General features: G+C 42.1%; 1 protein-coding gene across 1 annotated transcript; it reads right to left on the reverse strand.

The window, feature by feature from the left end:
• Positions 1-397: 397 nt before the first annotated feature.
• Positions 398-16,844, reverse strand: irs2b (insulin receptor substrate 2b). The gene is made up of 2 exons (XM_077536649.1): positions 13,340-16,844; positions 398-3,746 (listed from the first exon to the last, which is right to left on the reverse strand). Exons 1-2 carry the CDS (start codon positions 16,500-16,502, stop codon positions 3,742-3,744), a joined length of 3,168 nt encoding a protein of 1,055 aa, XP_077392775.1. The 5' UTR covers positions 16,503-16,844; the 3' UTR covers positions 398-3,741.
• Between the last annotated feature and the right edge of the window lie 7,819 nt (positions 16,845-24,663).

Consider the following 24,663-nt stretch of genomic DNA (forward strand, 5'->3'; position numbering starts at 1 on the left):
GCATTTTAATTAGCAGGGTTGTGGGAATGAATAATCCGCTATCATACGGAACGTGTGCAAAAGCGTTGAACTCGCTTGGCGATTTAATCCCACCCACCTCCACAGGCTGCTTAATGAGGAGGGGGTGGGGCCTGCGAGGCAAAACAATAACAGGAGGCGTTTTAAGATGGGGCCCACACCCAGAAGGATGGATGCACACTTTCTCCACTCCAAATTAAGGAGTGCAAACAAAGAAAAATACACGGCACACTTGGGGGGAAACAAACAACAACAAAATAAAACATGTATAAAGTTTCAATTGTGAGACAAGAATAAAGACGTTTATAGGACAAGCACAACAATTAAGTCATACTAAAAAACAAAAAAAAACAAAATCAACAATAAACAGATGCAGGCATGTTTTCTTAAATATCAATATTTATTCCATGTGTCGAAAAAGAATCAATACAGTCTAAAGCAAAGACGTAAGTTTAAATTATCATCTCTTAGTCGCATCACAATAATATGCAAGATGAAGTATTTACAGTGTGGGGGAAGAGAGGAAAAAAAAAAAAAAAACACACACAGCAAAATCAGCTGGGGAGGCCCCAACAGTAACTTTTCAACGCTTTCATAAAGATGCACGACCCAAATGCAAAACACTGCTCAAACACCAAATGGGCCCGATAAGCAAATTTCAAATATGACGGAAAAAAAAAACATGTACAAACCGCAACAAACAAACAAAAATGACAAAAATCTGAATTTTAAAGTTTAATAAACAAATATAGACAATATTTGTACATTTGGTACACCTTGGTAAGTAAACTAGTTTTCAATGGTGTAAATATTGCATATATGCCATTTGTACCTAAGAATGAATTAGGTCAAGTATGAATTTCTCGTAAAATTTGCAGTTACAGCATTAGAAAAATTGCGGCATCGTCTTTCACAATACTATCCCATCAGTTATTAAATTATTTGAAAAAACACAAAAAAAAAAAAAAGGAAGAAAAAAAAAATCAAAAGGCAAACCAGAACTGGTTAGCGTATAACTTAATTAGTGCTTATGTTGTATCACGCCAACACAAACTATGTACAGTAAAAACAGCATCAGTTATTTCACTGAAAATTGTTTGTTGTCAAGACGTGGTCACTATTTACAGTCTTTAAGTACCAGTGGATCCAGATCAACAGCAATGACGCCCGTCCTGGTGTGTGTTGTGTTGGTAGTTGTCGCTTTTTTTTTTTTTTTGACTCGTTGCCTTTTTTCACTGTTCAACGGGGTTCGTGCGCGTTCCCAACCTTGGAACGCAGCGTGTACTACATTCAACGCGTCTTGTGTTTTACAATCTAGGCAAGTTTGTAAGTGCAAGACCACGGATCCGCTCCGCCGGCGTCCCAAAATGGCGGCGCGAGGCCCGGCGACAAAACGGACCGCGTGGCTCGGCGCCGCAATCAGGCAACAGGTGAGTGCGTTTCGGTGTGTCCGTATCTGTGTGTGTGTGTGCACTGTCCAGTTAAGACCAGGGATGGACATTTGATTGATCGACTGTGGGGAATATGAACAATCCATTCGCTCTGATAAGAAGAAAAATAAATAACGCTACGGGAATAAAGTTGTAATGCAAATGTCATCAGAATGAAATGTAATTTAGGCAGGATGAAGCTGTGGAACTTTGATGACAATCATTGATAATTAGTTAATAATAATAAAATAAAGTCAAATTACGGAAATATTAGAATAAGTTATTTATTAGAATTATTTATTTAATTATAATTACATTTTCTTTCATGAGAAGAAAATGTTTCTATCAGTACATAAATATTGGAAGAAAAAAGCCAATTTAACTCTTTAAAAAAAATAAAGAAAAATATTTTTTGACTTAAATTGTAATATTGGGAGTGAAAATAAAATTAATTTAAAAAGATTCTTTTTTTGCAAATAATATTTACTTGTTACAAGTTTAAAAGATAAAAAAAAAAGTCATAATAGTCTTATGACAAAACAAAACTTTTCCGAAAATGTCACATGGTGAGATTTTTTTTTTTATTCCATAAATAGTAATATTAGCATTAAAAAAAGTCCTAATATTCAACAAAAAAATATGACATTTTCCGAATCAAGTCGTAATAGCCATACGACAAAGAAAACAAAAACAAAAAAATCCCAGTCACATTTGATTAATTTTTTTTTAAAAGAGAAAACGTTTAATTATTCTATCAACAAAATTATATTAGCAAAAAATATAACTCGGCATAAAATACTCATGACAAAAAAAAAAAAAACATATTTATGGAAAAATCACTAAATTGCAATACTTTCCTATTACAATTTTTCCTCTCGTCGCCTTAGTTTTTACATTTTTGTATTATTTCTACTAGGATAGGATGACTTTTCTCTGCATGTTCAGAACTCGTTTCCACTGCAGTGTTCATGAACAGAACACGGGGGAAGGCCTTAACTGACATCTTCTTCTTTAGACCGCAAACCAGTGCAGCCTGAATAAACAGCGCCTCTTCTGGTTGAAGATAAGTAGCGCACTTGATTGTGACTGAAGTGCACCGAAGACGTGTTTAATCAATCAATCAAATTCATTCACTATGCCCATCCCTAGTTAAGACAAAGAACTTCCAACATTCCTTTTTGTCATGACTTCCTGCAGGTGGCGCGGGCGGGTGTGCAGGGGACTACAGGAGAACAGGTCCAAAGTGTTTGGAGGTGCTGAGGCTTTGGCTCAGACAGGCCACGGGTGTACCTGGGTCGTGCTGCTGCAGTGTTTGAGCGCGACATCGTCACAAAAATAAAAAGCGAGGATCGAAAATCCCTCCCTCCCTCTCGGCCCGCCGCCGGGCGAAAGCATCTAGAAATATTTCATACGTCGTCGTGTCGTAAATGGACCGTGGAAATCTCAGAGTGGCTCATTCTTTGCGGATCGGTTTCGTTGTGAAGGGTTGCTAGATCCAGACTAAACAGCCCGTCAGGGGCGCTTGTAAGGCTTTGGATTGGTGATTCCTTTCTTTAAAAAACAAACAAAAATTCAGGTTTTAAAAAATAAATATTTTTTATATATATATATATATATATATATTCATATCAACTATGGGGGGTTTTCGCCAACCTGTTTTTTGTTTGTTTTGCTGAGGTAGGTTTTTTAAGCAAACTTTTTTTTTTTTTTACATATGTACCTAAATGCCACCTTTATTATCTCAAGAAATTCACACATTTGGAAAAGGTTTCACCAAATGCATACATCCATGTTAAATAAATAAATATTTTGTATGCATTCTTTTTCTTTTTTTGCATGTGTGTGCATGTGATCTCCATGTTTGGTGTCTTCTCAGTTCAGGCAACCAGTCCAAACTATTATTAAATGGTAACCAAAATAATATATATCCGACATGATGTAATAACTCGTAAGTCATTTTGCAGATAAATAAAATAGTTACCAAGAGTTAATAGTTGGTACGAGAGTTTTGTTTTTTTGTTTTTTTAAGTCATTTAGTCCAGCAGCATCAATGGATGGCGCCTCATCGTTTTGGTGCCGAGGGAAGATTTGGGGTGGTGGGTCAAGTGTTCGTGTTGCCGTGGCAACCGCCGCCTCTGCGACCTCGTGGCGATGGCAGCAGAGGTCAAAGGACATGTGGGCGGCAGCCCGCGCGGTCCAGCTGTTGCCGAGGCGACGTCATCGCACGGAGTTGGCGGACCGACCTGACGGCCAGGAGAGGAGGAAAGGGGGGAGGGGACTGAGCCAGTGGCCTTCATTCTGAAAGACAGAAGGAAAAAATGACTTCATGAGGAAAGATGACAATGGAGTCACATTTTTTCCCCCCCAACAACAACAACAACAAAAAAACGTTTTATTTTTAAGTAATCTTATGGGATGCAAGACGAAAAACAAATCAGGAAAAAAAGTTGTGAATCTTACTACAATAAAGATGCACTTAAAATATTGTGATCTTACAAGATAAAATTGTCCGAATTCTGTCCAAGATTAAAGTTGTATTTCCTTGACAATTAACTGTTGTACTCTTACAAGAATAAACAATACAATAAGCAACTTTCAGCTGCTGTAAAATTATTCTATTTCGGAAGTCAAAGCCTTTTCTCAATTTATGGATTATCTAATTGTCATGACTGGGTCATGCCAGGGTTAAGTTTGGGTCATGCAAGGGTTATGTTTACTGTCATGACTGGGGTCATGTAGGGTTATGTTATGTTTACTGTCGTGACTAGGGTCATGCAAGGGTTATGCTTACTGTCATGACTGGGGTCATGTAAGGGTTATGTTTGGGTCATGACCGTGAAGTCAAGTGTCTGTTTTGAACTGACGTAACCGGCATCTAGTTTCAACTGGTCTTAAGCTATGTGATGTCAGGAGCTATGTGATGTCATGGATCCTTAATCTCTTTATCTGGTCAACAGCCAATCGGATAATTCCATGTCAGTCCTTTTTCCCACATGTCTAGCCACAGCCAATCAGATCGATTCACTGTCTATATGAGCCTAACTGAGAAGTGTGTGTTTTGTCGGATTATTCCTCCGTTCAGCTGACCCCTGCTCCTCTTTTCCTCGATACCTTCTCGTTGTTTTTGGTCAAGTCAGGTTAGTTCCACGCCTCTTGATGTTATGCAAATAAAATGTTAAAACTCTTATTTGTGTCTGCGCTTTTGGGATCCAACTCCAGAACATAACACTAATAAAATATGAAATACATATCACTGAATGAAATGAAAATTTATAGAGTGAGGCTACGCACACCAACAATAACATCCTGAAGTAGTCCCAATCAACAATCAATCACTCGCTCTGAAGAGCAACGCTAGTACGAAAATACAGCAAGTGTGTCCTGGCTGGTCCACCCATGCACAAGACCACAAAAGTAGGTCATCTGCTGTTGAGGTTGTCCTCATTCCAAACCACTGTACCAGCCCATCTATGAGCTTATTTCACACTCAAATCACTACATTATGTTGGCTTGAAATGTAAACGTGTGCATGTGGGCGTATGTGTGGACTGTGTTGGGACAAATGGAGGTCAAATGGATTCCCTCACTTCGTTAGCAAGGAAGGAATAATCGTTCTTCAAAGAGCGCGTTTCCTCAATGAACGGACACTTAACTGGTCAGTGGCTTTAAAACAACGTACACAATAACACAGGTATCCCCGACTGAATATACACACGGCAAATAAAAAATGCAAACGTCACTCCCACACGCGCACACGCCACACTGACATTCTTCTTCGTTATTCTCATTCATGCGGTCGCCACAGTGTCGCTTTCTGTCCCAGTGGAAAACACTGCTGAACTCTGACCCCCACGCACTTGTTTGTGAGCGTTCATTTGCATGCAGCTATCAAACAGCGGCGGAAGTGTCGGCCGGCCGCATTTTTGCCCCCCCTCGCCGTCTCCTCTCCCTCTTCCACCCCCGGAGGCGAACAAGAGCTGTTTTCACAAACCTGGATGTGATCGTTCATTCTCTAAAACAAACCTTTCATTCAGGCCAAGCTGCCCCCCCCCCCCTCCTCCTCCTCCCCACAACACTCCTACTATAAACACACACACTTTGTACTCCTGTTTTTGATTCATAAATGACAAAAAAAACAAAATCTGAGAATCCTTTCATCTTTTTTTTTCTCAATTGATGACTCATTTTGAGGGAAAAAAAAAAAAAAAGATTCAATTCGGCTCCCGTAATGTTGTCTCCTGATTGTTTGGATTCATTCGAGGGCAAAGAAGAAAAGAGTTTGTGGAGAGGTGGAAAAACCACAGTAACAGAATCAACCTGACTGAGAGGAGCGGGAATGCAGTGAGGTCATGGGACCGCCGGCCTATAACAATCTGCGTGTGTGCTGGTCCAGACAGTTGCCTGTCGAGGCAAACACTTGGGTGAGAATGACTGAGATGTGTTGGGAAAATGAATCACTGGGAATGGAGATTAATAAGGCGCTGCAGAGGAGACAGATAAATAAAGATCATGTCTCGGCGCGCACATACCAGACAACAGGGGTTGTGTGGAAAGGGGGTCTTACTAGGGGGGGAAAAAAAAGAAGAAAAAAAAAGGGATAGGGGTCTGTCAAGGAATGAACCAAATGGCTACTAAACCCCCATCCGGTTTTGTTTTGTTTTTTTCCTGGAGGGAGCCGAGCACATAAACACACCCCCCTCACTATTTTACCCGCTTTCAGCCCCTCCCACAACCAATACGACCGCCCATCCTCACTGGCTGTTCATTATTTATTTCGCTCACAGGCTAAACTTAGCCCAGCTCCATTCAGGGCTAGGACACTGGGGCGCGTTCCGACGTAAACACGTCCACTGTGGCCTCCTCCGCTGAAACTATCTCTTAAATAGCCACTACAGTACAAAACAAGATGGCAAACCACGAGAATTGTGAATATATGAATACAAATGTCTTCGGATTTTGTGCGTTTTAAAAGTTTACGTCCAAAGTGAACATGTCCTCTGCTGCCTCTTTGACCTTTAGATAACAACCTAGTTATTCAGGGAAATTTTAAATCCAAAAGTTTGAAACGGGTTAAAATGACGTTACCTAATCAATCTCTGTTCATACAAGAAAATGCACATGTAATATGCATGCCAGGGCAGCAGGTGGCAATATCTTTCGTTCCTTCCTCCTTCCTCATGAGTCTTATGATCCAAAGTCATTTTTTTGTACTTGTAGTTTGGGTTTGAAATACAGTGCATTTTTGTGACACTGGCCTCACTCCCCTCTTTCCCCATTTGTTACAAAGACAAGTCAATTTGAATGTCGACACACGAAAAAAAGGACACAATGCAGTTGTCCTCTTCAGGTGGTCTATCTTCAGGCATAACATTACTGCTTTTGTCCATATGGCGCCGCCATAATCAACATCAACTGAAAGTTCCTTAGCGTTGCTTTAAGCCCTTAGCAGCTGTGATGTCATTGTGAGTTGACAGCAAGTGGCAAAATGGCCGCCCCCTGAGATGGATAAAAACGGGTGGACGTTGCTGCTTGGTTGATATTACACAAACGCACGTTTAATGTTTAGACTTGTGAGCGCGCATAGAACGTAAAGAAAATTTTTGGTTTGACTTCCCCTTTAAAAATAAACTTTGGGACGCATTTTAAGTTTCTCTAAAATGTCATGTAAACAAGCGCTGGAGTGAAAAAGAGCAAAAGTGATGTCGGATCTTCTCCCTGAGAGATGAACAGGCTGGGATATGTTGTGTTTACATTCCAGCCTCCCGCCGGCAAGCTCCTCCCTGATCTATCGCAGAGCTCCACTACACAAACAGCGACTGGCTCGTGACCTGTGACCTCCCACGCCTCGGGCCCGTCCGACGCACAACACAAAAACAAGCCATGCTCGCTCACCTCAATTTTTGCTAGTGGCGTCAACACGACCTCCAATCACACTTTCCCCTTGCAACGACTCACAAACACTCGGGACGAAAGTCGCGATATTTAGATTATTATACGAAGTGATGAGGTTATGTCATTATATTGCCTAATTTAAACACACATTTATGCTTAAGCAGTAACCCAAAAGCATGAAGTAAATAATAGCACCTTTACTGGTCACAACCAAGTAGTACACTCCACTCTAAATCAGTTGCTAGTCAACAGTATTGTCGTTAGGTGACCTAGGGTAGCAGCTATCGAATAGTTTTCTACCAATTATTCATCAATTGATCAAATAATTGAATAAAAAATTATTTAGCATGATTAAACGCAATAACGTGCAGGTAATATCCGCTTGGGGTAGGTTATCCTCACGTTCTACTATAGTATCCGTGACTTTTACCATGTGTGGCTTCAAAAGGTGGGGCCTGGCCTGGTGAGTGATGTGGGTGTCAGTAAATAGAAGTGAGTTGTGGCTAACCTCTTAGCACGTCTGTGTGTGGTGCGAGTTGCTGCCATCAGCAGCTCATCTAAGGATTAACTGAAGTGTTCGTTTTCTTACGGTTTGATCAATGAAGCGATTAAACGGCAGCTGTGTCTTTTCTCGACCATTTTATGGGGGCAATACAATATTCGTGATGGTGGTAGGCTATGTTAAATAAGCTAAGCTAACATTAATATGTTATGTGCTGTTGTGGTATTCATGACAACCTTGAGCCCAAACTTTGGACATTTTCTGTCTTTTATGAACTCTTACCCTCTGACTGGACCTCATCGCACCAATTTACTTCGACACGCTGTACATTTTGTAAAACTGCAGTAATATTAGTCTGTGTAGAAAAATAATCCATGAAAAGCTCTGAGGCAGAGGTTTGCTTGGACTTTTTCTTCGAATCAAATTATTTGCGTTATACGATTAATATTTGCGGCCCTATTTCATTATCGGCTAATTGCTTCCTGAGGCAAAATGGATTGTGTGAAGAACATTTAAATGTTCATTATAATATCAAAAACATGAAAATAAAAGTTAGCTGGTCCATTACGTTCCCCTTATTCCATCAAAGAAATTGACTCATATGTTGATGACTAACAAGCAAAAAAAAAAACAACAAAAAAAAGTTTATTCACCATAAACTGGTAATTGAAAGAGTCTGAGTGGCTGAGACACGCTCGCATCACACACCAGCTCGAGACAAAACAAGCCGCTCAACAATGTTTAATCCCGAAGTGAACGTAAGCCTTCTTACCTTCAAGCTAAATTGGGGATAGGTTGACTTTGTTTTTATCTGCGACTGGAACATCCCGCCCTAGTGTACTCTCAAGAGTTATGTATCACACTCACTGTGACTGTGCAGGGCTTGTAGGGGAGGGGTGCACAGGACAGGTGAGGGCAAGAAACAAAGTGTTCCTTTCCTCTGTTGTGTGTCATCAAAGAGTCACGTTTGGCTGACTTCGAAAAAGTGCCCTTTGCACTTCTGTAACTTTGTCATGAAAATGCATACAAGGGGGGGGGAGATTATCAGCAAGGGCTCTTATGAAATAATAATAATAATAAAAAAAAGTCAGAGCTGTCTGTTCTTGTTCTTGGAAGCTTGTGATGACAATAACAACAACCTTTAATCAAGTATGACTCGCGTTAGTTGCTAAACGAGTCATTTAGGCGATCCTTTGCCGCCTCGGGTGCAAGAAGCCAAAGCGGCGCAGGCCCACGGAGGTATGGAAAACAACAGAAAAAAAAATATGCACCCATGCCAAATAAAGCATGTGTGTGTCAACCGAGGATGGGGCTCGCTGGGGGGGGGGGGGGGGGGGGGGGAGGCGTAGGTTGCGTCACATGATTTCTGCAAAACAGAAAGCGATGCCTGGAGAGAGGGGCGGAGATAAAGGGGGAGGGACGCAAAAAAAAAAAAAAAAACAGGGGGAGGGGTTTGATGTAAGGCTTCTTGAACACACCCTCCTCCACTGCCACCTTCTCCCTGTTGTTGTGGCAGATGGTGGCCGGTCATTAGCGTATTGTCACTCTCCTCCTAAAAGAGCCAGATAACCAGTGAGTGCTGCTTGGCGGGGCAGGTGCAAATACTCCTGACGGAACAAACCCCCCCCTCCGCAACAAACACACACACACAGCCCTCTCGACCATCTGCTGGCGGCTGCGCATATGCAGACAGGAAGACGCACAAAGTGGAACGGCGTGTGCGTCGGGCTTGCTAAATTCGGCAAGGCATGGAGGGAGTGAGTCAGATTCTCCCCTAAATGCAACCATGCAAGACGGCTGTTACAACAGAGGGTGGGGGGTGGGAGTTGGGGGGCGGGGGCTAAATAGATGAAAGGTGGCCTGCAAAGAAATATGGTCAAAGTAATCCACACGCTACCATGATGTGGCTCGCTGCGTTTCGCTGTAGTTCAAAGGTCACTAAACTGACATTGCAGCAGGGTCATGAGGCGTGGCCTTGAAGGCTAAACAGTGGCACTACACCCAAACAACTAACCAATCAACTCCCCAGCCCATTAAAAGTGACCCACTGTGCACAGAAACGAGAAAGTCCATATATAGATATAGAATGCACGCCCCCCCCCCCTCATATTCATTCACATGTGTGTTGAATTTTAGAACAGCAACTGCCTCCTCGCTTCAAGCCCACAATCCTTCCCTCCCTTGATCCCCCCCCCCCCCCCCCCCCCCCCCCCCCCACACACACACACACACACACAGGGTGACTGCAAATGCCAAATGAGGACACGGGATTTAAGTTCCAATGTTTCAAACTGCAGAACTGAAGGGAATGTAAACTATGGGCTCAGTCGGCGATAACAAGAAAATGTGGCAAAGCTTGCGGAAGGCGACGCCTCATCTCTCCCTTGATGGTGAAGAAGCATGTGTTTATTCATTTGGAATGATAAGTAGAAAAAAATGGGAATAGTGGAAGTGGCGGTGGCTGGTCTTGAAGAGTTTACATGACAATGACCAAGTAAAACTTGTTTTTGTTACAATTTTGAGAAGTTTTAGGTACTGATGATATTATTTAAAAAAACAAAAAAAAAACAAAAAAAAACACCCTAGTGATAGACCGATGTTTTTTTTTTCCAGGGCCGATGCCGATTATTAGTCGTCAAGGAGGCCGATAACCGATATTTCAAGCCGATATTCATTTCCAGTAAAAGAGAAAATAATAGCGTAAAAAAAAATAAAAAGATTAAAAAAATAACTTTTCTTTTAATTTTAAACATACTGTATAAACAATAGACAGCTTTGTTTAATTAAAATTTTTAAAAGAAATTGTAGGAAACTTTCAGGGTCATCAGCACGTGTTAAGATAAATTCAAAACTAAGCAAGTAAAAAAAAATAAATACTTTTCTACTGTAAATAAAGTTTTCCAAATTTCAACATAATTTCTAAATGTTTTTTTTTTAATAAATTAAAAAGTGTTGGCAGTGTTGTCATTGAATAAATAAATAAATTAATTAATTAATTAATAATTTTCTAAAGTTTATACTGTAAAAGTTTTCCAAAATTTCAACATAATTTCTAAACTTGATTGTTTTTAAATTATTTCTTTATAAATTAAAAAGTGTTGTGACTTCCCAGTGTCAGCAGTGTCAAATGTATGCAAAATTAAATGTATTTAATTTGGGGTTTTCGTCAGGGTTTACATCAACTATTGTTAGTTTACAATGGGTTAATCAAGGAATTGTTGTATCTATCCCTAGTACAGAATAAAGTTCAAAATGCTAAAAAAAAGTTTCAAACACACACAATGAACACTTTGTTACAATGTTACAATGAAAACTTTGTAAGCGACCAAAAAAAATGTTGCTCACGTTAAATGAATGAAATAACACATTTTCCCAAAAAAAAAGTCATGTTCATGTCGACATGACTATTGGCTTTGTTCATAGGCTGTCAACAAATATTGAAGGTCAAATCACAAATGTTAAATGTTCATGTAAGAGCCATAGCATGTTTGTGAAGTTGATCGCAGCAAAAAAAGAAAAAGAAAATCCCAACCCCCCTTCAGTCCTTCCATCCTGCCAGGTTAGAAAAACAAGTGAGCATTCACCTCTCCCAGCAACCTTTGCACACTGCCCCGCATTCCAGGCCTGAAACCCGGTACCTGACAATTGATAAACAACTGACTCACTTGTTTTCCTGGGGAACCCAATGACTTGCACAGAGAAGCGTCAGAGCTGGCACAGGGACTAAAAGGCAGACTAGTAAACAGGGCTGAACCATTTTAAAAAAAGAATGAGTTGGGATTTTTCGGATTTCAATTTCAATGCAATTCAGAATTTTCTTCAAACTTCATGTTCTTTATTATGTAAATATTTAATCAAATATTTCAAATGTTTTCCAATTTTGTACTAATGTGCATGCTCTTTATTATGTAAATATTTCATCAAATATTTATAAGCTCATAGTGGTGGCAGATGTCAACTGTAGACAATTCATTTCCTGTTTTCAAGCTTGTGCTAACTATGTAGCTGTTGCCTTATTTTATCACTAGATAATAATTAATTGTGATATCAATTTGATGTTCATAGGTTGCTCGACGCCCTAACACGGTTCCAGCCAGACACTTAAGAACTTATGCAGTTTTTTTGCGACTTCATTTTATGTTAGTTTAGCGACTAGCATTAGCCTCGCTATCTTCTCATGTTCTGTTGTTTATTGGTGTAGAGCAAGTCGAGGCTAACTCCTCGTCCACCTTTGGTGATTGTGTATCTTATTTGCCTCCACAGAAGTGAGGATTAGCTACTTAGACGAAAGTGAAGTGGACGCGACACTTTTTTTTTAAACCAGCTTGGAGCTGATTGGTGTAACCTGTCCACAAGTAGCAACTTTATCATTCACAAAAATCGGCACTGTCCGATGTCACGATTTCAATCCCCAAACGACAAATCAATCAGCTCTACTAGCTATGTTGTGAAAGCACAAATAACAGCAATTACGACTTCATAACCATCCTGCCCTGGATCGTCTTTTCGGATAACAGCAACTTCTGACATGCCGCTGTTTGGCCACCTATCCGTGTAAATAATCCCTGCCTTTGAGAGGAGCATGAAAGCCTGTGATGCAAGAGCACGCAGAATGAGGTGAAAGGTGATATTTTGATGGCAACTGTTCTTTCCCGGAAAGTCAGCCCATCAACAGTGTAGTATTCAGCCGTATAAACACAATAGAACCAAATAGGGGAGCAATAAACCTGCTTTACAGCGAGGTGTAAAACCGTTTCTTTTGCTGGTGTTGCTCCTTTAATTCAGCGTGTGTAGTGACACACGCGTCAAAACACTGACGTGGTCTAAAACTACTCATGAGCTCAAGCGACAACCAATAGGAATATAGAAACAAGCTGAAGCATGAATGATCATTTTAAGGGTCATTCTCGACTGAGTTTTGTGTTATATCATCACAACCTGGTATCCACGCAGCTCAAAGTAGATGAAAGGCTGAGCAAACAGCTCTCCTTCACATCATGCTCCTGTGAAATTTCTCGTTGTGTCATGGGTGTGACGAGGGGGGGGTGACTAATCCTATTCAAACATCGCCGCCTGCACCTCACAGCGATGTTTGGAACAACTTCCCTCGGTCGCTGTGACACATAAAACTCACAAAGTGAGGCCTGTGTGACACCACAGTTGATATGATATTCTGGCTCACGTTGTTTCGCCCTCGTTGCCACATTCTTTTTGATTAGGCGCACAAAAATACACTCCGATCACCAGCTTTGAGCTAACAGTTAGTACGGCGAGTCCAGTGAGTGAGTACGAGGCTGGCTGCAGGCAGGAACACGGCGCTCTCACAGTTTTTCACAACTTGGGAATGAAAATGAGCCTAGCGCTGCTTAGCAACCACGAGTCAATCTGCAGAGTACACAGAAGCTCTACGACAGATCCTGCTCCAGCAACGATACCACTCCCTTCATGAATGAAAGCCTCCTGAATGAATGTGTGTACAACATGTAGTGGCCCTCACCTTTCACAGCAGCGGCAGTCGTCTCCTTGAATCCAAGGCTGGCATACGGGCTGGAGTTGAAGCCATTCATGCCACCTTTGCATCCACAGGCAGTCTTGAATCTCAGGATTCCGTCGCAGCCCCCTAACCGGCACCCGCCCAGAGTGCCCTCCATCAAGTTTAAGGCAATGTAGTTGAGTCCATTCTGATAGCCCGCAGACGTCTCCCTGCACATCGGGGTGCTGCCGCTATAGTCCTCGTCGGGCCCCTCCGAGCCGCGCACGCCATGGGATACGTTCTCCACCGAGGCCGAGCTGTGGCGCTTGGTGTCGTGGGCGAAGGACGGGCACACAGGTGTGACCGTGGTGGTGGATGAGAAGGTCTCGGAGCTGTGTCGCCGCCGTCCCTGAGGGTCAGCGCGAATGACTTTGGCCCCCCTATGCGGATCTGCATTCAGCGAGGGGCCCCCGAGGAGAAACGATTCCACTGGCGCCGCTGGTACCCCGTCCACCACAAGGTTGCTGTCAAGACTCAGTCTATGGACACAGGCGGTGGGGCTGGTCGGAAGGGGGGCATCGTCGGTGGCACGGAGAGGACCGAACGTCATCTCGGTGTAGTCATCCTTCACTGCAGCTGGCTGACACGCCAGATGATGCTGGAGTGGGTATTCATCCACCACCCCTCCCACCTCTGCCTGTCCCTCTACACCTTTGCCCTCCTCCTCCTGGCTCAAACTTCCTCCAGGAGGAGAAACCGCAGTCTTCGGCAAGTCAAGGTCCACATTAACATAGTCAGAGAGTGGTAAAGATCCCTTGTCTGCGCACTTTGAGCTTTCAGCGGAGGCCTCCGTGTCACTGGAAGCGCCGCTGAAGTCGATGTTAATATACTCCCCTGGGCTGCGTGGCTCCGACGGGAGCGGGTGTTCACTCATACATGGTAAGGTTCGGAGGGAGTCGAGAGCCAGGCGGGTGGGTCGACACGCCCGACTCCTGTCACTCCGAGCCCCTCTGAGAGGAGGGGGCGCCGTTGTCACAGAGTCCCCCAAAGATACAGGACAGTAGTTGGACTCCTCTTCAATGCGCTGCTTCTGTAAACACATCACCACGTATTGGTCTGTGTCAGCGGACCCGTTGCGCTGCATTTGACCCTTAAGTGAATGTGGCAGGGAGTTGTATGAATAAGGCTGTCTGTGTTGTTGCTCTCCTCCGGAAGAACTCAGGACGTGGTCTCGGGGCGTGACGGGCAACAGATGGTCACCAGGAGACATGTTCAGGTACTCTCCATTGGTGAGCTTCCCGTCCGTGCTCTCCATCGACATCTTGATTGCGCACCACATGCGCATGTAGCCGTTGTCCTCGAGGGAAATACTGCCTGGGGAGTCTGTTTGCGGGGCCAGCCCGGCTGCAGAGGATGGGTGGGATCGGGGGTTGATGATCTGCTTCGGCGCAGAGACACACATGGGGCTCATCGGCATGTAGGGGTCATTCTGAGCTGATGTAGGAGGTGCCACGCCTGGCATCATAGGCATGTAACCACCATCACCCTGAGGACAGTTCGACCCCGGCCGGACATCCCTGTTCTCATCTGGAAAGGTTCCTTTCGGAGATGCTGTGAGACATCTGCGAGAAGACTGGCTTCCACTGGTGTAAGTGGCCCTCATTAACGTGTACTCGTCAAGGGAAGCCGAAGACACTTGAGGGAGACACCTCTGCTGGCGGGGGGTGGTCAGAGAGTACGTGCGCTTTCGATAAGCCTTGTCCAACTCCGGAAACCACCTATAGCCGTTCTGGTTGTGTTGTTCCATCACCATGTAGCCATCGAGCCTGCTGCCATCCCGGGAGGGCGGAGTATCAGCTCGGAGAGACTCCGGCGTGCTGCTACCGTACGTGAGAGGCAGCCGGAGGTCGCGCGCGTCCGCGGGGCTTGTGCCGTACTCCTCGCACGATATGAAACCAGCGTCGCTCGGGGAGCCCGAAAAGGAGGCACTGCAGCTGGAGGGACGTGGAGCGCTGCTATCTGGACATGAGGACAGGCTGGCAAGACTGGGGGCGGCCATCGGCGGGGAATGCGACAGAGGCATGGACATGGACTTACTGTGTTGCAGGGAGGAGGATTCGAACGTCCGACATGGGCGTGCCGTGATCGTGTGAGACCTGCTCAGGAGGTTGCGGTGGACCCCAGGGCTGAGGGGGCTCCCATTCACCGACATAGGGCGTGTCATGGTCCCGTCGCCCTCGCTGGCCGTGCGTATCCGACAGGAAGAGAATTTAGCCACGGGCGAGGTCGTAGCCATGCTGTCAGTGCGCGACCTCCGCAGGAGACCGGTCTGGCTGGGGGGAAGGTGGTTGAGGTGCCGCCTCGTGGGCACAGAGATGGGGTTGGTGCCCGATGACTGGCTTTTGCTGCGGGGGCGGAATTCCGACAGCTCCTTCATTGCTTTCATCGCTTCCAGGATGGTTTCGTGGATGTTCTGCGCCACGACAGAATCATCGGCTTGCATCCAAAGCTCACCGGGTCCGGTGGCTGCAGAGCGACCCACCTCGATGAAGAAGAAGCTGTCAGAGTGGCCGCACCTCCGGATGTTCATCAGCTGCAAAATGACCGTGGCCACCTCCGTGTTGAGTTTCACAAAACTGATCGTCCGACTGGATAAGCAGAGTCTGTACACGCCGGTTAAATTCCTGCTCTGCCCCAAGCCTTTGGACTTCATATTGACCTGCCATACCTCCTTGTAGGCGGCGCTGACCGGCGTGATCACGCCGTAACTCGCCTCGTCGAATCCCACCAGCGAGGACGCGGAGTTGGACGCCGAGCCGTCGAACACTCTCCCCTCGGCGATCAAATCCGTCAGCACGCGGTACCATCCCTCCTGCTCGCCCTCGCTGTCGGCGGCCACGGCGAAGAACTCGTCCTTGGTGTAGAGCGCGATGAGAAATTTGTGTTTGGCGTCCGCTCGCTTGTTGACGTTCAGGCAGCAGTCCAGCGGGATGACCCGCTTGGCGGCAGACTTGTTCCTCCATTTCTTCTCGCTCTCGTAGTACTCCAGTCGGGCAGGGCAGCCCTCGCCGGGCTCCCTGAGCACGAAGAATCGCTTGTGTCCGTGTTTGTGCTTCTTCAGGTAGCCGCACTTCTTCACGCCGGCGGCCGGTAGTGGGGGTCCGGCGTCGCTCGGCGGACTCGCCATTCTTACTCGTCAAAGACTTGGAAGGAGGAAGAAGAAGAAGAAGAAGAAGAAGAAGAAGAAGAAGAAGAAGAAGAAGAAGAAGAAGGGGAGGACACACGACGCTAGTTTTCTCTCTCTTTTTTTTACGCTTCAAACGTCCTCTTGCTTCCCCCACGGCTGGGCGATAAATAACACATGTCGGCTGCTGCTTCTGCTAGTGCTGGGGTCCGGACTGGGGAGGGGAAACAACATGTGACCATTTTACACACTCAAAGAAGGAGGAGGAGGAGGGGAACGGGAAAAACTACGCACACAGCCAGTGGGCGGTGCGCGCGCAGCTCATTGGGCTCATTGGTGGACTGAGCGTGAATGCAAGAGGGGAGGAAAGCCTCCTACTACCGTCACTCTGCCCCCTTCCGACCTGTTTGAGCCTAGTCAAGGCTCCGTTTCATTTATTTATAGCAGAGCAAGCATTTGACTGCTTCGATACAGCCTCCATTTTGCGTCATTAGCGCACTTCATCACCTCAAATCAGTCACACTTTTATTTTGCTATCTATCTATCTATCTATCTAGTCAGCCTAGCAATCAATAATCTAACATTTTGAGTCTCATCGCTATAAACTAACTCAAGTACTTGACACGGGTCTCAGTATGATGCAGTGATATTCTACATTAAAGTACAATAATAAACATAAGGTCCAGTTAATATCTTGGTCATATTGTTGCTTTATTCTTTTTGTAAAGGCAGATTTGATTGGATTATGCAAGTGTTCCCATTTTTTTTTTTTTTTTTTTTCACATTGCAAATCTCAGTTTGTCCGGGAGAGCGGAGGCATATTCCAAATATGGTTTTGTGTCGAGAAAAAAAAAAGAAAAAGAAAAGAGAAAGAGATGATCTCCATGCGTCAGAGGCTGGCAGTGTGCGTACAAGAGCAAGTGCAGGAGCCAGCTGGGTACCACGACGTGTTTGGGATGAGGATGAAGATGGAGTGAAAATGCAAACTTCATTGGAGGAAAGTGACATAACGGAGACATCTGAACAAGTGATGCTGCTTTAGTGCACATTATTTAAACGATTCTGTGTGACCAAGATGTTGCAGAATCAACCGCCACCCTTTTCTAAAGCAGCCCACGAATACTCGCTAATCCCTCCCAATTATTTTCCCATTTTTCTTCAGACTCCACTTTGCTGGCACCACACGATGCCTTTCTTCTCCTTTTCAGAGGCAAGGTCGACTATCGTGCTTGATGTAGGTCAATTATGCCACCAAGAAGCAATGATTTGACTTTGTCGTCATTATAGGAAAGCAAACCAAGATTTAGCTTACCAGCTGATGCAATATGAATTATTGTGCAATGAAATGAGAGACGCATTTGATGAACGGCTGTTCAATTTGTTCACCGGTAAACCTTAAAACTATGTCTTGAATTTCAAACAAATCCTTTTATTTTTCAATCAGGAAGGCTTCGATGAACGTGCATCGGTGAAGATCAAGGAACTCACCAAATAAAATGTGGGGAAAAGTTCAAGGGGCAATCTGGTTTCAGGATGACTTGGGAAATATCCCATCTAACTTTAGGGCAAGAGCATGACTTGGAATTGGACACTAAATTAATTAGTAACTGCAACACATCCCAGTATGCTGCAATGATGTATTAGATCTCATTAGCATGTGTTGTTACTGTAACGCGTCCAGTGAATGAATGTAGTTCTGATTCGACGTCTTTCATTGGTTGTTTTGCACACTTGCCTTTGCAACATTTGAAACCGTGTTCGCCTCAGCCTAAGTGTGATGAAGCCATATTTGATATAAATAGACGTCAGTGCTCAGATAACCCCGTGTAGAAATAGCAGGCTTCCCCCGTCCACTGTCAGTTCATTTTGGGTCACCAGTACAAGCATGTGACTCGAGTGTTCATGCTCACATAAAAAAAAAAAAAGGACAGGGATTCTTAAAATTGTTTAGGTTATTTCACAAATTAAAAAAACAACAACAACATTTAGACCCTCAGAAGTAAGTGAGATCATTATTGAAAATGAAACTCAACGCTCTAATCTTGTTGTATGATACCGTGACGTGATGTTTGCGAGACAGGCACAAAAACGATGTGGAGGTGGATGGCGTGAATTCCAAACAGGGGTAATGACAATATCTTTTTCTTTTTTTTTTCATAATCTATGAACCATAATAAATGCAAATCAGCACTCCATAAAGTAGCAATAAGGTGGGACAGGGGGGCGTTAACAGAACCCAACATGGCGCACCTTTGCCCTTTTCTTCGGTAACACATGAATATTTATCATTCTTCCAAATTACACAGCATGTTGCATTCATTTACAAGTTCATTAAATGGACGGATGAATCTGATTTACAACGCTTTTAAATTGGACCTCTGATCTCCAGAGTATGAAGCCATTAGTGTATTTTTTTTTTTTTTTTTTATAGGTTTAATAATTTAGGGTAAAGGGCAGCTGTCCAACATGACACCGAGGCATCAAGGACTATCATTAATTTCAAAATTAATTTAAATTAAATTAAATTCCTTTATGCAGTTTAAAAAAAAATGACAGTTTGGTTACCGGTATATTGAAAAAATATTTATGTATTTATAGATAGGTTTTAATTAGTTATATTAATATAAAACAAATTTTTTTGTACATGAAATGAAATGACATTTATCTTTATTTGGCATGGCATGGCAGGTTTATTTGTATAGCACATTTCATCATTCACAAGAGTTTGTATTTGATCAACATTTCTTGAATATATTCAGGACCATTCAGTGATTTCTAGACCAGTAGTAGAATTTTAAAATCTATTTTACAGCTCAAAAACGAGGATTCGGTTGGGTTTGCTGAGTGTACATTTGAAAGATGATTAGCAATTTGAATAGACTACGTTTGAATTAAATCAAATACATGTAATTTAATTGTATTTTTTTTGTGTTTTTATACATTTACAGATTGATTACATTTAGGCAAAATGTTCCTGGCAACCAATTCAATTCAAATATTTTAGTTTATCTTTATTTATTTAGGGGAAAGTGTTTGGTTTCATTTATTTAAACATATTCCTTCTATATAAAATCAAATTACCTTTTCATTGTGTTTATTGATTTGCTTACAAACAGGGTTAGTCTGGCTGATTAAAGATATTGATTTAATTTTATATTAAGTGTAGAGTACAAATATATTTCCTAATTTTGACCAAAAAAAACAAAAAAAGAGCACAGTCACTCTTCAATAGTCTGAACGCTCAAAATAAAACACAAAAATGCTCTTTTAGTTTAAGATTCACAATTTTGAAGTATTTCCAAACCGGTGAAGTTTTGGTGAAAAACTGCTGCACGCTAGCGCCACTTACAGGCAAGGAGGACTCACTCATATAACATTCTTCCATGCTTAAGGTGTGAACCCAAAAAAAAAAAAAAAAAAAAAAATCGATTTTGCCTATTATTGAATCGATTCGAGAATCGCGCGATGTAGTATCGCGATATATCGCCGAATTGATTTTTTTTTAACACCCCTAATATATATATATATATATATATATATATATATATATATATATATATATATATATATATTTATTTATTTTTTGTACTCCTCTGAATGGTACAATAGAAATTGAATACGTTTCCATTGCATTTTCAAACCATGAGTGCCATCTAGAGGAGTTAAAAAAAAAAAAAAGGTATCACAAGAGCTTCATGAAGCTTCATTTTCCTGTTCTCTTAATTGCATTATTTTGACAATGATGATGAAACAAACCTTTGCTATGTTACGTCAGGTCAACAACTGCATCATGGTTTAAAAAATAAATAAATAAATAAAAAGCCCATACAATCAAACAAAGTTAAATAAATGAAAAGAATTAGTGATTCCGAGTCTGTTTGACTCCAATAGCACGTAACATCGACGACGTAATCTCATTGAGCGTCTTTAGCCTAGCTTTCCAATACAAACATCCTGGCTGAGTTGTCTCAGTCACTCGCGACACTGTCACTGTGTGCAAAGATTACTTTCATGAGCTTCATAAAGCAGATTAGGAGAGCCAATCTGATGAGATAAGATTAAGGACAAGCGGGACTGGTCGTGGTGGGGGTTAAAGATTAGGCTCTCTCTCTCTCTCTCTCTCTCTCTCTCTCTCGTACGTACGTTGCCATCAAGCGAGAACTGCAACGTCGATTTGCTGCCGCATCTCATTAGTCAACGGCAAAAAAAAAAGGATTAAAGACAAAATGTGTCTTATTGTTGTTTTTGCTGTATTTGTCAGGCCTGTTGTGCTTTTACTTGAATAGATTATTAACCTTTGTTCCAGCTTACTGTGTTAAAACTAATGTTCGGTTAAGGATCCCAAAGACCGCAATTTTTGTCTGAAGATAAAGTTGTTTTTACAAGAGATGTTATGTTAGAGGCATCATTGTTAATTTTTTTTACATGCAGTAATGAGGTCAAACAACGAGGAAACAAGGTTCAATTATGAACAAATGACATTCCGTACCAGCCTTACGGTTCGCTTCGGCTCCACGTCGTCGCTAATAACTGGCTGGATTTCCCGATCAATACAGCGGAAATTGAAATTTTCTGGCCGTTAATTTTTGCAAGCCATTGATCTCCATATGGCCGGCCCGCAGGCGTGCAACTGATGGAACATTTTGCCGGTATTGGACATGATTGCGAGCCAGCAGCAGAGGCAATTACAGGTGCGAGGACATCGGTTGGCCAACTCGCTGGAATAATAGGAACATTTACAATTTTCACCCTTGGCCAGGATGATTTGTTGTTTCAGCAAACGTGTGTTCATGACGATGTGTGACTAGAATGTCCCTCAGTTTGTTTGTCTACCAGTTGGTTAGTTGGCTATTTCCTCGTTCGTGAAGGATGATGAAAAGATAAGCAGCGCTCTTACCATTCTGATGGCAAAGGAGTTTAAATCATATGATTTGAGATATTCGATCTTTTTTTTGGGAGCGGAACTTGTGTGAGAATTATCAACCCCCCCAAATTTATTGAAATGCTAAAATAGTTGTTTAAATTTGTACTTTAATTCTTACCAGTGCACCAACTACACCAACTCACTGCTAAACCCAGAGGGAAAAAAAAAGAAAAAGAAAAGGATGAGTTGCATCACAAACAACCTCAGCTAAAAGTCATATAAACAACAACAGTGTGAACAGCTTGTGAATTTTTATGCACCAAGTATAATTTTTAAATTAATATTTTTTTATGCATTTCAGCAAATTAGGTTGCCATGGTTACCTGGGTAGTAACGATATCCAAACATCACGATTCGATAATTATCACGATATTGTGGAGGCGTTGGCGATATTTAAAAAAGATCACAATATTATAAAAAAAGAGAGCTCATACTAAAAAAAAAAAAAAAAAAAAACAATATTGTGCTTTTGTACATAACATCAATGCATATAAACCATCTACAATCTCTAATAACAATATTGAGGCACTTGCTAATGCAAGCACACGTTGATCGCTTCACAAGCAAATTCGATTCCCCTTCATCTGACAATTAGCATAGATTTTAAACATAGAAGGCCAAAACATCCCTAATGAAAATTAAATTGCACTAATAAACTAGCCACTAGAGGGTGCTAGAACTGCACAAATGGAAATCAACCTGACTTTTTTTTTTTTTAACAAATGTGTTCCTTTTAAATATTGTGAACATGACGACGACGATATTGTGGCAGTTTCAATATTGCGACATTACGATATTGCCCTTATCGCGACATCCCTAATGGTTACATGAAACAGAACAAAAAGTGTTGAATATATTCACACTTTTGTCTGTTCCTTTTTTCACATAAGTACCTTGAAACATTTCACAGGTCGATGAGTCAGGTATACATTTACACATGGAAAATAATATACTGTGATGATGATGAGAAGGGCAATCATATAGTTTTGCAGGGAGGCTGGAAACATACTGATAACAAATGTATTCATCCACACAAATGACTCGTCTGGCCGCACACGGCGGGAGGAAAAACAACAACAACAACAACGGTGAAATCTGCGCCCGCCTTCCTTGAGATGAAATCAATACGAATGCGTATGTTATTCATGCTCCGTAACGCCATCATCAGTCATTTGGCACAATTGCGTCTCGTGTGCTGTCACGTGCTGGGATGGAAATGACAGAAACACATCATCTTATTATCTGGATTAAATATGAATCTCAGGAAGACGTTGCATCTATATTCAAGGACTTTTTGTGTGTTTGACTTTACTGAAAGCAAGCTGAGATTAAAAAAAAAAGAAAAAAGTGCATCACTTTCCATTGCTGTATTTATTAACAGTACGTTCCAAAGACTAAATCAGGCCGTCCACATTTAGAGCCGCAGAAAGGAGGCGGCAGGGGAAAGTGGGCGGCATGAATAGTATTAAAAAGGGAAATGCTCTAATCGGAAAGTGTAGGATGCTGATCATTCATGCGTGTGTGCGTGTGCGCGTGCTTGTGTGTGTGAGGCCTGATTGTTGTTGTTATTTATCCTGAACTGACCCCAGCGGTCACATGAATACACAACGAACGCACGCCACACTCTCCTCTGTAATCTGTACAATGCGCAACATAGCTCGCTGCAATAATTAGACTGGAATGCGCAATTTTATTAGCTTAAGATTGACCTTGACGGAAGCATACGTTTAACAAAAGATGGGAAGTAATGCGAAACAGTAATAATGAGGAATAATACATCTGCATCCTGCAACAAGGAGATTTAAATAAGATTTTCACAGTAATAAATTTTTTTTTTTTTTTAAATCTACCTTTGTGAGGAAACGATTCCTCTTCTGTCACATAACTCGGCTGACACTTGTCCAACGCTGACCGTGACAAGGTAACGAGCTCCTTTCCGGATAATGAGATTTTGCCTCGTCAGCATCCGTCCCACTTTGCCACGGTTAAAAATCAGATGGACGCAGCGTGGACACCAAATCCAATTGTGGCGATGGTCCTTAAGGGCCATTTGACATGCATTCCTATAGCACTATATATATATATATATATATATATATATATATATATATATATATATATATATATATATATAATTTATTTATTTAGTTGTTTAAAAAAAATCAAAAACTAGAAAAAAAAAGTATTTTAGTGGTTCAGTTTGAACTTTACCCTGAACAAAACAAAAACAAATAAAATAAATGCATACACGATTATAACAACTAAATAAAGAAAAATAAAATGAAGTCCAATACAAGTCTAGAACATTAGCTTAGCATCTGTTATTAGCTTATGAGTGGTAATGTCCAAATATTTCTTCTTTGAAAGAAATACATCAGTGGTAACTTGCCATCTTGCTATGTTTATTTATTTATTTTTATTTTTTTGGAGCGTGTACAGCTAGAAGCTTTCGAAGGCAATTTCACATTTTGTTTTGGTTTTGAATTATGCACAGGGTCAATAAACATGAAATAACATCAATAATTTGTGGAGTACACCTCAGGCTTATATACACCGACTGCTACAAATTGATCAATTATTTCTCACAAATGGGGCACTGGAAAGGGTCATATTAAAATATATATATAATAAAGACGTATGTGGAGAAAGTTAGACCCAAATACACTCATGACATATCTATAATAGCACATTTATATTAGTGCATGTGTGTTTCTAATGGAAAGATCCGTCATAATGGTACATCCCAGATACAGTGTTTATAACAGACATACTGTACTTTAGGGCAAATGTATCTTTCGGCCATCTCATATTTCATCTCTCTCCATCACTTATCTTCAAATATGAGCATCTTCTATTCTGCTCTCTTCATTCATTCAAACCGTTTTTTTTTTTTTTTTTAGATGCTGGTGGGCGGAGATCACATAAGATCACATTTGTACTACGCAGGGGGGAGGAGGGGGAGTGGGGGGGGGGGGTGAAATAGTCACATTGAAGTGGGAGGCTGTGGAGGATGTGTGGGTTTGGAGTGCGAGATTCGTTTTGGTAACAGCAGTGGGAGTGGGAGGGATGCGAGGAGGCGCTCGGGGAGCCAGAAAACACTCGCAAGCAACACGTTGCGTCCGCCATCACCCACAAGCTTATTTTCAATTGACACACTGAGAAGAGAAGAAAGCATCTTCCGAGGAAATGCGTTGTCAACTCGAGCAAATTGTTCATTAAAAGGGAAGAGTAGTGAGCACT

The sequence above is a fragment of the Festucalex cinctus genome, chromosome 11, assembly GCF_051991245.1.
Source record: "Festucalex cinctus isolate MCC-2025b chromosome 11, RoL_Fcin_1.0, whole genome shotgun sequence".
NCBI lineage: Eukaryota > Metazoa > Chordata > Actinopteri > Syngnathiformes > Syngnathidae > Festucalex > Festucalex cinctus.